Source organism: Bison bison, unplaced genomic scaffold (genome assembly GCF_000754665.1).
Source record: "Bison bison bison isolate TAMUID 2011002044 unplaced genomic scaffold, Bison_UMD1.0 scf7180017864113, whole genome shotgun sequence".
Classification (NCBI taxonomy): Eukaryota; Metazoa; Chordata; class Mammalia; order Artiodactyla; family Bovidae; genus Bison; species Bison bison.
Window position 1 is genome coordinate 754,172 of NW_011494685.1, and position 16,560 is coordinate 770,731.

General features: G+C 40.5%; 1 protein-coding gene across 1 annotated transcript in view; it reads left to right on the forward strand.

Moving 5' to 3' along the window:
- The window catches only part of LOC104988022 (leucine-rich repeat-containing G-protein coupled receptor 5-like), a 114,220-nt gene extending 99,200 nt beyond the window's left edge, over positions 1-15,020 (forward strand). Inside the window, exons 6-14 of the mRNA XM_010839155.1 lie at positions 1-73; positions 1,784-1,855; positions 4,938-5,006; positions 6,372-6,443; positions 9,440-9,511; positions 9,660-9,728; positions 9,870-9,941; positions 13,393-13,458; positions 14,604-15,020. The exon at positions 1-73 is cut by the window's left edge and continues 4 nt beyond it. Coding sequence (XP_010837457.1) covers positions 1-73; positions 1,784-1,855; positions 4,938-5,006; positions 6,372-6,443; positions 9,440-9,511; positions 9,660-9,728; positions 9,870-9,941; positions 13,393-13,458; positions 14,604-14,679 — 641 coding nt within the window. The 3' untranslated portion in view covers positions 14,680-15,020. The remainder of the gene's footprint in view (positions 74-1,783; positions 1,856-4,937; positions 5,007-6,371; positions 6,444-9,439; positions 9,512-9,659; positions 9,729-9,869; positions 9,942-13,392; positions 13,459-14,603) is intronic.
- Positions 15,021-16,560: the final 1,540 nt, after the last annotated feature.

Sequence of the window (16,560 nt, forward strand, 5' to 3'; positions counted from 1 at the left end):
TGACCTTGGCCCTGAACAAAATACACCACATACCAGACTATGCCTTTGGAAACCTCTCCAGCTTGGTGGTTCTGTAAGTTTTATTGATTTTTCCCCCCTAACAGTTTCTAAATTCACTAAGACCTTGTAATTCTCTGTGGGACCTTGACCTTAGAATGATAGCCCTTCAGACTTTGAAGAGGGACATTTTAAGGGAGGGAAACCCCCCAAAATGACTCTAAATATTTAATCGTGTAAAAGAATTAAACAACATTTATCGAGCACCTGGTAACTGCTAAGCACTGCTAGGCATTCAGAAATAACAAAATATGACCTCTCTCTCAGGGAAACCATTGTATATTACATGGGTAATCACCACACTGTATAGTTAGTCCCATGACCAAAGTTAATAAAAATCCCTTATTTCTGATACTAATTTGTAATGCAGGTCAAATTGAAATACGCCCTTCTTATTATTTAATAAGTACCTCTTGAACCCCTTCCAAGGTAACAGAAGCAAGGGACAAACCCTTAACAACAAGTTATGCATTTGTAAGGCTTTTTCCCTTTGAGATCTAGATTTCATTATTTTAAGTAAACTAAAATGATCTCAAGTAATAGTTGGAAAAATAAACGGTTCAAGAGGGCAGCAGTATGCCCCACGTGTATAATACAGTAGTCAGTGCTGCAGAGGACAACAGGAGCTGCTTGAAAGGCTCGAAGGTGAGCTTGCTTGGAGGAAAGCGGCTGCTGCACTGTTTCTGCCTTTGCTGCATTCCTGCCCCCAGCCCACCGCGGGCCTCAGTCATTCCACTTTTCTTGATGATGGGCCTGTCTCTTGCCCTGTGGTGTGTACTCCTTTGAGGGCTGGCCAGCATCTCATCCATCTTTTGAGGTTCCCGTCATGTGTTGCCTATAAAAGATCCTCAATAAGTGCCACATAGATCTCACATGATACCAGCATACATTTATTAGAAAGCAACCTTTGAAAGGATCGGACATGTGGGGTGACATTAACAAATTTCTATCCTGAAGTTCATATACAAAGATGATGCTTTTGGTGCTTTAATGTTTCCCTCCACTAGAGGGAATGAATTTACCGAAATTCAGCTCTTCTCTCCCCCCCGACCTCCTTAAGCCCATTTCCCAAAAATCCCTCTGGGACTTGGTCCAGTTTTCAGTTATGCACACAGCTGTTCTCACTGGCCCTGATGTAACCGACTTATCATTGAGCCAAAGATGATAATCAAACACATTTATACTATGACAAGATAACTGATCTCCTTGGGCAGTCAAAAAATCTGATCCCCATTCTCTGTGGCTGAAATTGTTGTTTCCTATTAACCTGTGGCCCCACCCTGGCAAAGCAACCACGATAAGCAATCAGCTTTGGTAGAAAATTTGCTGCATACACCTCGGACCACCTCCTCTCCACCCTCCATTTGTTGATGTTGGTCAGAATCTCTATTTAACATTCTGTATCCCAAAGCCACACTGAGCAACCTGAATTTACTTTTTCCAGCCTTGTTGCTAATCCCACAATTATTATTCACTCCATGATATCTCAAGCCCAAAAGGTAAAACTGTGACTGTTAAATTCTGTGGTATAGGGTCATCTCTGGTAAGAGTGAACGCGGCGTAAAACCTTCAAAGCAAGCAAACAGAAATGTTAAACAAAGCATTTCCTACATATAATTAGTACATTCTTTAGAGTAAGTGTTTTTGGATTTCAGCAATCAAAACGTTTTGCCTCACTTTCCCTGTGCAATGTGCCTTCCTGACTGTCTGTAATGTTCTCCTGCAGACATCTCCATAACAATAGAATCCACTCCCTGGGAAAGAAATGCTTTGATGGGCTCCACAGCCTAGAGACTTTGTGAGTTGACCTTTTATTTGTTGCCCTTTTCTCAGTGTTTTCATGACTATTTGGAAGGAATCAAAATAGCCTTAAAGTCAAAATTGCTATTTGGTTTGGTTAATTGCCTGAGCTTTAAACAGATATTTACAGTGGCTTTATCTTACGCCCCTATACACACTCTACAGAGCCAAACCATAAAACTGAGATTTTATTTTAATCTAACAAGGGTGATAAATTAGTTGGAATAGTTAGAAGCTAAATGAGATGTCCTCTACTGAGTAGGGACTGTTTGCTCAGGAATGTGTACTCTCTGTCAGGGATCAGTTGAGTATTGTCACTCAGGCACACCATTCATGAGTTAGGCCCTCCCCACTGAATGAGAGGATGCAAACGAGCAAGTGCCAGACTGTCCAATCAGAGAGGAACAGGCATCTCATCGGCAAACAGTGGAGGTTCCTGCAGGAGCAACTCGAAAGTCTAAAACGTAATAACAGCTACCCTTTATTGAGTGTGTCTCTAACCAAATATTGTACTGAGCATTCAGCACACATGGTTTCAAATCAGTCCTACAACCATCCTATGAGAACAGGTACTATGACCCCTTTTTAGGCTCCAAGATTTCCCTAAGGGTCCAGTGGTTAAGACTCCACACTTCCATTGTGGGGGGCTCAGGTTCAATCCCTGGTCAGGGAAGTTCTTCATTCTGAGTGGTACAGCCAAAAAAGAGAGCAAGAAAGAGAGAGAGAGAGAGAGAGAGAGAGAAAGATAACCATTTTTAGGGTCCAGTAAAGTTATTTATCAACATGACGTAGTCAGTTAGCAGCAAAACTGAGGCTTGCTTCCTTCTCTAATTTGACTCCAAAATCCATGTTTGGGGCTTCTCAGGTGGCTCAGTGATAAAGAAACTGCCTGCCAATGCAAGAGACGAGAGTTCGATCCCTGGGTCAGGAAGATCCCCTGGAGAAGGAAATGGCAACCCACTCCAGTATTCTTGCCTGGGAAATCCTATGGGCAGAGGAGATTGGTGGGCTACAGTCTGTAGGGTCACAAAGAGTCAGACATGATTGAAGCGACTTAGCGTGCACACAAAATAAGCCGCACAGAATCACTGAATCTACAACACCAGCTCTGACCTGGACAGCAGAAGGCTGTGACCAAAGAACGCCTCTCCTGCGGCCTTGGAGCCCGCTGTTCATTTGCATATGGAACTTAGCGATATGTACCTGGTCAGCACAGCGTCTAACCGGACCTGCGTTCACTCATTTCCTGAGGGACCTAACAGCTGTCCTTCCAGGTTACTAAGTCACTGCGTTTCCTCTGAGAAGGGAGGAACCATCCTCATGTGGAGATGCCAAAGGTCACTGTGTCTAGGCAGGACTTTGAAGTCAGCTTAATGGCACAGGCAAGCTGTTCCCATCAGCTGCTTGGAAAAATTAGAAATTCTCCTTTAATTACACAAGGGTTGGACTGGGGATCTTAGCAATGGAAAGCACCTTCCAGTCCTTTTCAACTCAATAGGAACAGAAAACAAGATGGGCTTTGATAGGTTATTTCCATAAATAGTCCTTATTTTTTTTTTTTTCCCCCATGTTTGACATGAGGACCCAGGATTGCAAATTCAGGCAATTCATACATTCAGGGCAAATTCATGTAAGTCTCAATGTCCCCTCTTCCCTCACTTTGCCCAGGGCTCCAGAGGATAGGTAAAATAACCAATTTATTCCCAACATCTTCCTTTCCATCACTAGAAATCTGAGTAACTTATAAGGATCCAATCCTCATTTAATCAAAACAGAGCATCTGGAGAGACTTACAAACAGGAAGAAAATTTATGTCCACAAAAGACACAAGTTTCCTGCCTGCTGTATAGCTTAAGGATGGTTTGTGCCAGACAAGTAGGAATCTTGATTCATGTTTAACTCTGTCAAATTATCTCTCTCTTAAAATTAAATAGCAATTCTTCCCCACAGAGGAAGATCTAACCACATCTGATTGCCTGACCAAAAGGTTTTTCTGCGTCATCTGGGAAATCTGCCTTTCCCAGAGATCAGGAGGCAATTACTTTTTCATATGGAAATGTAGATCAGAGGTGGAGTAAGTCTATAAAGCACTTGTGAGTAATGGAATTGAAAAGCCATTTGTGTCATAACAGAGAGACGAATGACTTGAGATTGATGGTCTGGTCATTCCCTGTCCATGCATGAAGGATGATAGAGCTTTGCCTCACAGACCAGGAAAACGAATCCTTATTTGTGACCATGTGGATATTCTAGACCTGATGTCCTTCTTCAGAGCACCCTGTATCACATCAGCGCCTGCAGATGCAGGCCATCACCCTGGACTTCAGGCTGGGAGAAAGGCCGGAACTGCACCTGAGTCAGGAATGAAGCCTCCTTCCTAGAGGTCCTCTCAGGAGAGCCTCTGAAAAGCGACGGGCCAAAGTCAGAGGGTGGAGGCGGGGCCAGGAAAGCAGAGGCGGTCGAGCAGGGCACACACTCGTTGGCAGCTTGGTGAGCCAGGTTCAGGAGAAGAACGGCATCAGCCAGCCATAAACACCTGGCCTCACGCTCTAGACACTTGGACATTCACAATGCCGTACATGTCCTTTAAAAAAAAGTGCTTATTTTGTATTAGGGTATAGCCAATTAACAAACAATGTTGTGATAGTTGGGTGAACAGAGAAGGGACTCAGCCACACATGTACATGTATCCATCCTCCCCCAAGCTCTCCCCTCCCATCCAGGCTGCCACACGACCTTCAGCAGAGTTCCACGTGCTATCCACAGTAGGTCCTTGTTGGTCATCCATTTTAAATATAGAGTGTGTACATGCCCATCCCAAACTCCTTCCCTTTTTTTAATGCCCAGGGCCATTGAGCCTTGACTCTTTGAAATCTCTCAGAATCAGTCTAATGATCATTTCAGTGCAGATACTTGTAGAATGATGGTGCTCAGCAAGCCAACAAAGTCTCTCTCCTTAAAGAGAAAGAATTGCTATCAGTGATACTGGTCCATTGGAAGATCGTGTTAACTTGCCTTGTAAATGTCATGTACATGAATTTTTAAATGAAAACCTGAACATGCTATTTACTTATTTTCAGAGATTTAAATTATAATAATCTTGATGAATTCCCCACTGCAGTCAGGACACTGTCCAACCTTAAAGAACTGTAAGTAGGACACATTTAGTGGGAGAACTATTCTTTGTGAATGTATTTGTGTTTGACTACTGTATATAATATGACTAAGAAGAATTTGAAAGGTCATATAAATGATGGTTAACTACATCTAAAATGTATTTTAATTTGATTCTATCACCAAAAATAGCAGATAATCTTTTAAAATTTATGATGGATTTCTCTGTGTTTATTAGGAAAAAAGTATGTATTTCTCTAAGCCATTCTCTTTTCCTAAGTCATATTTTTCCAACATTTATATACGCTCTATAGGTATGTAGAGAACTATATTGGAATTCACTAATTTGCTGAGCATATCCAGCAACAAACTTCTCTAGGTTGCATGAGTCTAGGACTCGATGAATACAGTGTACAGGCTTAGTATAATGTTAGATGCCTTCCTATACATTATTCCATATTCCTTTAATGCTTCATAAATATTATTTAATTTTTAAAGAACCCCACCATTTTACTATGATAAAGCTAACTTTCAGCTATTAGGTTGCATATATCATCTTTTTTATTTATAATTTAATTACTTTTCTTAATACCTAAATACATGAATAACCTTTGTGATGTTCTCACACTTGGAAAGAAAAATAAACACAGAGTCTCTTCTCTTGGCAGACAGAAATAAGACACACAGCTAAAGGAGGCAGACAGCAGGGCTTGTTTATAAGAAAAGCCTCTGCGAGGTTCTGCTGCAGGACGCCCATGTGGCGCTTACCCAAGAAGTCACCACTGTCAGGCTGAGGCAGCCCCAAAACTGCCACTCACCTCCTTCAGCCACAGATCCATGTAGACCAAGACCACTGACTCTGTCCGTCTGCCGGTCAGATGACATCACACTGATAGATGAGAATCAATTTGTTATTACAGACTCACTGAGCTGGGGCACCTTTCTTCAGCTCAGGAAATTTTGTCCTCATAAGGAGATTACCTAAATCTCCACTTAACTGCAGCTTAAGTCAATTTTCTCTTCTGGCTGCAAATGGGGTCAGGAGGAGTGATCATAATCCTTTCTCCAAAGATGGTTTCCTCTGTCTCAAGTCGTTAGACCATGATGCTCTGTTGGATAGTAATGGATGGATGGTTTCTTTTTATAATACTAGGTTATACGTTTCCATAAAGCTCGGTTATTATTTTCAGATTCCTTATTCCTCATTCAAGATGACAGCTTGTGATTTCCTTTTCTCCTAGGGAGTGAGGGCGTGAAAGTTTCAAAATGCATGGAGGAATTTAACCTTATCCTCTGGTTACTAAAAATGCTGATTATTGCCACAGGTTTGGGGAAGGGACTATGAAATGATTTTACCCCATAGGTTATTTTCTATAAACTGTCTTTTCCTCTCTTTCTAGAGGATTTCATAGCAACAATATCAAGTCGATACCGGAGAGGGCCTTTGTAGGCAACCCTTCTCTTATTACAATGTAAGTGGTTGTAGTTCTTTTCAATTTTTCTATCCAGCAACATAGCATGCATTGTACTTTTAAGCATAATACAATAAATGTTCTTATTTGCCCAAGTTTTGTCTCAGTCACTGTAAAAATCCATACAGAGAAGTATATGTGGAGGTGTTTTGCTAGATTTTAGCTGAATGCTGAAGTTATATTAAAGATTCTTCTTCTAGGACCTAAAATGTTCATTGCCTTATGTTTGGTATCTTCAAATGCTTCGTCTCACTTCACAATCATCTTATGAAATGCTTTTTTGCTTATCTCTATTGTCTAAGTAGTAAAACTGATTTTTTAAATGTCAATGTCAAAGTGACCTGATCATTCAGAATTTGAACCCTAGTAGAAAAATAGATTATTATATTAAATGTTCTCACCAAAAAAGCTAAGTATGTGATAAATAACTACATGGGGGGAATTCATTCACAGTGTATGTGTGTATGCGTACTCAGTTGTGTCTGACTCTTTGGGACCCTTGGACTGTAGCCCACCAGGCTCCTCTACCCATGGAATTTTCCAGGCAAGAATACTGGAGTGGGTTGCCATTTCCTACTCCAGGGGGTCTTCCTGATCCAGCGATTGAACCTGCATCTCCTGCATTGGCAGGCAGATTCTTTACCACTGTGCCAACTGGGAAGCCCTCACAATATATACATTCAACCAATCGCCACCATGTAAATTTTAAATATACAATTTTATGCTTCAGTTAGGGCTTCTCAGGTGGCTCAGTGGGGAAAAAAAAAAAAAATCTACCTGCCAGTACAGGAGATGCAGGAGACCAGGTTCGATCTCTGGGTCGGGAACACCCCCTGGAAAAGGAAATGGCAATGTCTGTGGGGTCACAAAGAGTAAAACACAACTGAGCATGCACAATAATACATGCGTGTGTCAATTATACCTCAATAAGTTAAAATATAAGTAGATATATATATTATTACATGCAATGGAGGTCCCTTACTGCAAGAAGGAGGGGGAGATGAGGGAACTACCGTTTTATACTAAGTCTCTATACGCATTCATGTTTAAGTCCAAACACTGAGTTACTTTTATACAAACTAGGGTGTAATTCTAGAAAGATGCCTATGTTCTAGAAATGTGTATGTGAGGATTTATATGCCATAATGGCATAAGATAGAGTTACCGCTTCAAAATATGATTAATTTTGTGTTTCATATTTAGCACAAACAGAAAATTAATCATGTGTAGGTATATATAGGAAGGTGAAAATATGTAAGTATTAGTCTGGCTCTTAATTCAAAGACAACTGGCAGGTTTGGGGCATAGTATTGGCCTGAGGTCATGAGGGAGAGGTCTGTAATATGGAGGAGGGGGAGTAAGGATAACTTCTGAACAGGACTTTAAGGGCACTTCTTGGCAGATAATCCGTTGTCCTGTGCCAACTTGACGGAGAGGCTTTCTGGAACCGGGTAGCATTTGTCACAAATGAGCTGGAATCCCAATTAGCCCTGACAACTGAGAAAAAAACATACCATTCATCATTTCTGAAATGTTCTGACAGTCTGTTGGCAAACTAAGGGGGTTAAAGTTTATTGCCAACAAACATTAGTTCTCATTAGAGACTATTTACATCCTGGAAGTTGGCAGATTGTATTGCCTTTCTTTGCGCCTTTTGTTTCTTGAAGCCACAGGACTGGTTTCCTTAATCACTCTTTTGATATGGTAATGACCCATGAAGAGGACTAACAGCCCCCAATATTGATTAGCACTCCTATCCGCTACATGGTGGCCGTGAATGTTTTCTCCAGGAAACACCTTCCTCCTTGCTTCTGCCTCTATTTCTAGCTCTTGCTACTGCCACTCCCGCCCACACTCCCCACCCTGACTCAATTTCTTTGTTTTTCTTGTTGCATTGGCTACCCAGGCTAATTTCTACCTCTGTAGACCCCATCCTATCCGTAACTTCTTTCTATCCCCTCTGCCACTTCATTTCCCCCCTCTAAATCCTCTAGATTTTGACCAGTCTAAGACTCACCTCCCTGCCTCTACCACTAGCAGAGTGATCCCCCTGGGAGCACAGCATCCGTGTTGTCATTCTCTTGCTATGAAACATAGTCAGGGTTGTCTATTTAACTTAGACACCTACTTGTTTCACTGATATTCTCAGCTTTCTGCATGGCTCAAGCCAACCCTCCTGACCATCCCCCCAGGTTCTCTTCAATTCCCAGTTACCAGGCAGTTCAAATATCATTACACTGAAAATACCCATAAAACAAAATATTTTTTCAGTTCTAATAATGTGTTAACTTTTAGAGCAATAATTAAATTTTAAAAATCTAATGTTACAAAACCCAGAGTAGCAAATTTCCTCTCAAATATAATTGAAGAATCCTTTATGTATGCTGTAAGATTTGACCAGAGGATATTGACCCTCATGTAAATATAGAGAATTTCATCTTCCTTAGCTAATGATATAACTGCCAGCACCTTGAATAATATTTTGCCACTCGATGGATATTCTAGATATTGGAGGTAGAGGAAGAGTCTTAAGTGTTACACAGTGAGTTCAGGCTTCCCAAGCGGCTCTTGGTAAGGATTTCACCTGTAATGTAGGAGACCGGGGTTCATTCCCTGGGTCAGGAAGATCCCCCTGGAGGAAGGAATGGCAACCCACTCCATATTCTTGCCTAGGGAATCCCATGACAGTGATGACTGGTGGGCTATGGTCCATGGGGTGGCAAAAGAGTCAGACACGACTTAGTGACTAAAAAACAGCCAGTTCACTTGCTTTTCTCCACAGTAGCTAACATTCAAATCTGCCTTGTCAGAAATTTTCAATAGTATGGATTTCTTACCAAAAGCCTCATAATGTGAGTGAAATAGTTTTGAAGTTTACCTAAAGTCAAATAATCAAAATTACATAAATAATGTAATTTTATTTGTTGAAATTTGGAAGGAATATTCATTTGTCATTCAAGTTCTATGATAAGACATTGGTGTTTGGATTTTTTCAGACATTTCTATGACAACCCCATCCAGCTTGTTGGGAGATCTGCTTTTCAACATTTACCTGAACTAAGAACACTGTAAGTGTTTATTTCTCTTACTGATTATTTTCTCTTTGCAAGGTTGCTGTGAAGACCAAATGAACGTTTCAAGTGTTTTGAAATGGCCATAAAAATGACCCCTTCCTAGAATTTTCTCCCAGTAATACTCAGGTACTCCTCCTTCTAGGACTTTGAATGGCGCCTCACAAATAACTGAATTCCCTGATTTAACTGGAACTGCGAGCCTGGAGAGTCTGTAAGTACTTGAGTAGCCTCTTGATTTTGCCCAGAATCTCCACTGCCCTTCAAGCCTGACTAGTCTTAACATCAATAAATCAAAATATGTCCCTGTATGATGTCTGAATACAAGAATGATGTCTGGTTTGTGTTTCAACAGGACTTTAACTGGAGCACAGATCTCATCTCTTCCTCAAACTGTCTGTGATCAGTTACCTAATCTCCAAGTGCTGTGCGTATCAGTAAGGCAATAATATTATGTAAACAGGGCTGAAATGACAGGCATCATTTCAGTAATCCTTTAAAGAGGAGAAAGTTCTTTCCTTGAGGGTCTTCAGGAGGTCAGGCCTCCTTGGTCCAGGGAAGTGGCTCTTGGATATGACCCTAGTAATAACGGCAGTGGAATGTTCCAGGTGGCTCAGTGGTTAAAAAAAAAGCCAATGCAGGAGATGCAGCTTTGATCCCCGTGTCAGGAAGATCCCCTGGAGAAGGAAATGGCAACCCTTTCCAGTATTCTTGCCTGGGAAATCCCATGGACAGAGGAGTCTGGCGGGCTACAGTCCATGGGGTCACAAAGTGTCAGATACAACTTAGCAAATAAACAACGATAATGCCAGTGGACCCCTGGTTTCCAAGTCCCAAACAGTCTCCCATCAGCGTTTCAACTGGCACACGTTTCCTTTCAGAAAATGGATATGAACAAGCCAATATAACTTCATTCCCACCTCCCTCTAAATCCTCTGCAAAGCAAGAAAGAAAAAATCATGGGTCAGAAACCCAATATGGATGCCAAAATAAAATTATCAGACCCACACAAACCTTGATAAAGGCAACCAAACATTCTTCCAGTATAGTTGTGGGTGCCATGTTCTAATGTTTCATCTAACAGGTAAACAACTTGCGTATGTTATTTCTGTTGCCTTGGGACTTTTGTTCTCTGCCCTTTCCACATTTTACAAAACGTAGTTTATAGGAATTGGGAGAGCCTGGTTTTGACCTTCCACTTTTCAGCCTCCTCCTTCCATGCCCTGTTATCACCCCCTCCAGCATTGAGGGGATGTCATGAAAGCACCCTGGGTCCCTTGCAGGGCTCTGTTCCCAGAAAGGAGACTTCTGTGGCAGCTGTGATTCTAGTACAAGCTTTGTCCAGTAGCAAACAACACGCAGCTCTACAATGTTAAGTGGAAGAATGGGAACTTTCTTCAGGGACTGAATAACTGGGAGAAAGCGTCTAGACACCAGTAGGTGGAAATCTCAGCAGCCATCTTGGAATTCTGCCCGCCATACCTAAGACAGGCTGGACACATGCTCAGTTTTGAGGAAGCTGGCTGAGCACCAGGACCAGGATTTCACCCATTATAACTGATAAGTGGGGAGGCAGTATTTAAATTGCATCTGTCTCCACAAGGTCACGCAGAATGGTAAAGCGCCTGAGTCTAGAGCTGCCTGCACTGAGGCTGACTGGCAAGCTGATTAAGAACAAAGGCTCCGAGGTCTGTTTTTCTGGTTCAAATCTGGCCTCTCTGTCACTGCAATCACAGTATCTTGAGCGAATTATTTATTCCTTCCAGGGCTCCATTTCCCAATCTATAAAAGATCTATAAAGTCTACTTCCTTCAGGGGATCATCATGAGGATTCAGTAAGTTACTACAAGTCACACACTTATACCAGCACCTGGTGTAAGTGTCAGCGTGCCCATGTGTTAGCACTTCCCCAGCTTGCCCAAGTGTTAGCACTTAACCGTCATCTTTCTCACTTCCTTTACAACATTATTCTTTCCTTAAGTGGAAACCTTGAAAGGCCTGAAAGAATGCAGTTGTATGAATGGCAGTATCTTGCTATTTTCTTTTTTGCTTTTTGGGTTATTTTGGTTTTTGTTTTTTTGTTTGTTTGCTCTTTTCATTTTTTCTTTTTTTGGCCATGTGGCATGCGGGATTTCCTGGCCGAGGATAGAACTCAAGCCCCCTTTATTGGAAGTGTGCATCTTAACCACTGAACAACCAAGGAAGTCCCTATCTTACTATTTTCAAAATATGTCAATCTATAGTATTAATTTGTTCTTTATAACAACCCATATCTTTTCATTTAAGGAGAGAATTGAAAAAGACATTAATGCTGCATTCAGCACATCAACCAAGTAGAATTAAAGTTGAGAGCACAACCATAGGTCTTGACCTTTACTCCAGTCTGCTTTACGTTCTGGAAGTACAGGTCTGAGTGCTCCCTTCCTGTGGCTGGATCATCCACTGAGTACCTGCTAAATGAGGCAGTGTCACTGTACATGAGTGATTTTGCCTCCAAGTTACTTCTCGTCCATGGGAATAACTTGGCTATGCATGGCTTTCCCCACTGAGTAGCTGGTGATCTTAGTCAAGTCATTTTGCTTTGTATGGGAATCAACACAATATTTCCCTCATAAGGTGACCACTAGGATTAAACAAAATAATTCAGGCCAAGCTGTAAACATGGTGTCTATATATAAGAAGTGCTTGATCAATGTTAGCCATGAAAATCATTAGGTAGAAGGTAGGTAGGAGGTGACACTGTGTTTTTATGTAGAAGAAGGTTTCATATGCCTCTCCTGAGAGTTACACAGGAAGGCTTGGCCCCCTTGCAGTCTGTGGAGGTGAGCGAACCAAATTATTATCAGCTTTTGTATGTGTCCACTTTATCACATTCACTACTTTTCAAAAATACACACGGCATTGTTAATCAAGTGTTATTTGTGTATAGATGCAGAGTATTTTTTTCACTGGTTTGGTCTTTTAAATTTCTAGTGTAAACTACAAATTTGTGTTTCCACACAGCTTTATCTGAATTATTCATGCGTAGTAAGTTGAACTGTACTTCTATTTAAATTCCATGTATTCAATAAATATAAGATAAAGTAATCAATTACAAGAATAAAATAATTTAAAATACTCTCAGAAAACACTATGGATTTTTTAAGTTGCATAAGTGGTGATCTTGTTTTAAGATTTAGAATCAGGCATGAAAATAAGTTAGCTGATTAGCAGATAACTTTTAAAACATGAGACAAGATTTTTTTAATATCTATCTGTTACTTTATCTACTAGCTTTCTTTTTTTAAGCTTTCTGCAAATTACCATGGCTTGTTTTAGGTTAGCTATATTATACTATAAATATGTCCAGATGTTTTTGTTATTCTGTAATTTGTTGAGTTTTGGCTGAAGACTTTCTTAGATTTCCCACCCCCCCACCCCTTGTAATGATTGATTTCAAAGTTAGTGCTGTGTTTTGAATTGTTGATGGGTTTTTTTTTTTTTTTCCGTTGATTAGAAAAGAACCAACAGTCATTCTCTTAGCTGTAGAGATATAGCAGCTCTTAGAAACAGAGGCACAATTATTTAACTTAATTTGTACTCGTTTCTGTAAGATAATAGCTAGAACATTGTAGATCATCACTAACAAAATATAAATAAATTCATTAAGTAAATTATTTAAATCAATTAAACAAGTATAACAGTTACATTTCAGTTGACATCTGAATCTCCTGCTTAATCCAATAATGCCTATGACTACCTGCTCCATGTCAGGGCTGGGGAAACGTTCAGTCTGCCTTTGGGAGCTGGATCATCGTGAAGGGAAAGGGAGAGAAAAGCATATTTCCTGACGACTAATATGTAACAGATTTTTCCCTTTTGTACCTTCTGTTTTTCAGAGACCTTTCTTACAACCTGCTAGAAGATTTACCCAGTTTTTCAGTCTGCCAAAAGCTTCAGAAAATGTATGTCTGTAAGAGTCTCTAAGTCACCAAGTGAAAACCAAGAGCCAAAACTCACATTTCCAGGGGTCGTTGGTTTGCTTACCCTGTGGTTCACTGGGGAGACACGTGAAGCTTGTCCTTCTTACACACATGACTGCATAGGATGGCTGTAAAGTTGGGAAACATAGATAATATTATTTTACCATACATTACACTATAAGTAAAGCATTTATTATAGTTTTTTCTCTCTAACCTGGTATAGTAATGAACTGGGTTTGTTTAAGCTCTGGATTTTTTCTAAACTTATACCTTCAATGAGTGGCATTAATATCTTTTTTTTCCTGAACACAAGTGAAACTCATATGTATGGCATTAATTTTGAAAACTGAGAAACTTGAGTTTATTTGTATGTTTGCTTCACGATAATCACCTTCAGAGGAGATTCCATATTTGTCTTATTTCAGGTGCTACGGATGCTACTTCTGCATAAAATATTTTAGAATTCCTCTCTTAAAATTGCCTCCTGCATTAGACATCAGCCTTTTTGAGTCATGCTTTGGTTTTGATCAGAACAATATTAACCATCTACCCTTTGCCACTTAATTTTTCTCTGAATGCCTTTGGGCAATTAAGGGAGGGGAAAAAGCCATCTTTGGAAGATAAACATTTGACCCTCCTGAAGACCCTCAAAGCATATAAGAAAGGCTCAGAAGGCAGAACCTGGAAAGGCATCCTCAAATTGTTTGAATGATGCTGCATTGGGAATGTAGCTCTAGGCTCAGTAGTAAAGAATCCACCTGCAATACAGGACACTCGGGTTTGATCATGGCAAGCCACTCCAGTATTCTTGCCTGGAGAATTCCATGGACAGAGGAGCCTGGTGGGCTGCAGTCTAGAGTCTCACAGAGTCAGACACGACTGAAGCAACTGAGCATGCTCACCCAAAGGAATAATAAGTATTTGTTTGAAAGAGAGGCAATACTTATTTAAGTGTATAAATTGTCCCGTTCTTTTTAAAACAAAAAGAAATTTTTTTCAGTGTCACTTGGCAGTCGTAGTTCGCGTGTTCCTTGATTGAGGGAAGGTAATCACTTGTAAAATTTCTCTGAAGACTTATCTTTGAAACCGATGACTCTGAAGTCAATCTCTGGAACCTGTCATTTCAGAGACCTGCGACATAATGAAATCTATGAAATTCAAGCTGACACTTTCCAGCAGTTGTTCAGCCTCCGATCTCTGTGAGTACCGCCTCCCAGAACTTTCCCCATCATAGAGCAGTATTTCTCTCTTTGGGTCTTCCTCTAAGAGTTCCTTTTCAATGTATGCATATACTGTTGGGCCTTTGTACGTGTATCTGCCATAAGAAGGCAAATATTTTGCTTATGATCATTTCTAGGAACAAGTTCAAAAGTAGTAAATTTGCAGTCAGCAGACATGAGACTTAGATAAAGAGGAAGGAGGCCAAGCTATAAAATAGCCTGCAAAATGTGATTCTATTCTCATCCAGGAACTGGCAGAGATTGTTTGACATGCAAAAACAGGGCAACCACACAGTTCTTCCTGCCTGTTTTTCTTTCCTGGTCAAACAGTTTTTCAGTGCAAGTCTCTCTGAGGGCATAAGAGTCACCTGGAGATGACTGTAAAAAAATTCAGAGTCCAGGCTCTCACCTGCCTCAAGAGTTAGACCCTCTGGAGTGGGGCCTGGGAATCTACATTTTAACAAGTACACAAGGGTTTGAGCACAACTGTCCTAGAAAATGCTTCTGTTGCTCAGATGACTAAGATTTGTAAATATTAAATTCCATTCTATGATTGAAAAGACCATATATTAACTATAGGTTTAAAAAAAAAAAACAAAACTTAGTAATAGACTTTTTTATGTGTGTGAGGCAGTTAAAAAAAGTTTAAATTTTTCCATCCCGAAACTGGATTTCAATGTCATTTTGATGAATGATGGCAGTATGTAATGTTTTAACTGCAGGACATAAACCTTTTCTTTCCTAAAGTTTTTCTTAACATTTAAGAGACCATCTAGGTGATCACTTACCTAGAGACAGACATCCTGGAATGCGCAGTCAAGTGGGTCTTAGGAAGCATCACTACAAACAAAGCTAGTGGAGGTGATGGAATTCCAGTTCAGCTATTTTCAAATCCTAAAAGATGATGCTGTGAAGGTGCTGCACGCAATATGCCAGCAAATTTGGAAAACTCAGCAGTGGCCACAAGACTGGAAAAGGTCAGTTTTCATCCAATCCCAAAGAAAGGCAATGCCAAAGAATGTTCAAACTACTGTACAATTGCACTCATCTCACACACTAGCAAAGTAATGCTCAAAATTCTGCAAGCCAGGCTTCAATAGTACATGAACTGTGAACTTCCAGATGTTCAAGCTGGATTTAGAAAAGGCAGAGGAACTAGAGATCAAATTGCCAACATCTGCTGGATCATCAAAAAAGCAAGAGAGTTTCAGAAAAACATCTATTTCTGCTTTATTGACTATGCCAAAGCCCTTGACTGTGTGGATCACAATAAACTGTGGAAAATTCTTAAAGAGATGGGATTACCAGACCCCCTTACCTGCCTCCTGAGAAGTCTGTAAGCAGGTCAAGAAGCAACAGTTAGAACTGGACATGGAACAACAGACTGGTTCCAAATAGGGAAAGAAGTATATCAAGGCTGTGTATTGTCACCATGCTTATTTATATGCAGAGTACATCATGAGAAATGCTGGATGAAGCACAAGATGAAATCAAGATTGCCAGAAGATATATCAATAACCTCAGATATGCAGAGTCATCTGCAACCACCCTATGGCAGAAAGCGAGGAAGAACTAAAGAGCCTCTTGATGAAAGTGAAAGAGGAGAGTGAAAAAGTTGGCTTAAAACTCAATGTTCAAAATCTAAGATCATGGCATCCGGTCCCATCACTTCATGCAAATAGATGGGGAAACAATGGAAAACAGTGAGAGACTTTATTTTGGGGGGCTCCAAAATCACTGCAGATGGTGACTGCAGCCATGAGATTAAAAGATGTTTGCTCCTTGGAAGAAAAGCTATGACCAACCTAGACAGCATATTAAAAACCAGAGACATTACTTTGCCAACAAAGGTCTGTCTAGACAA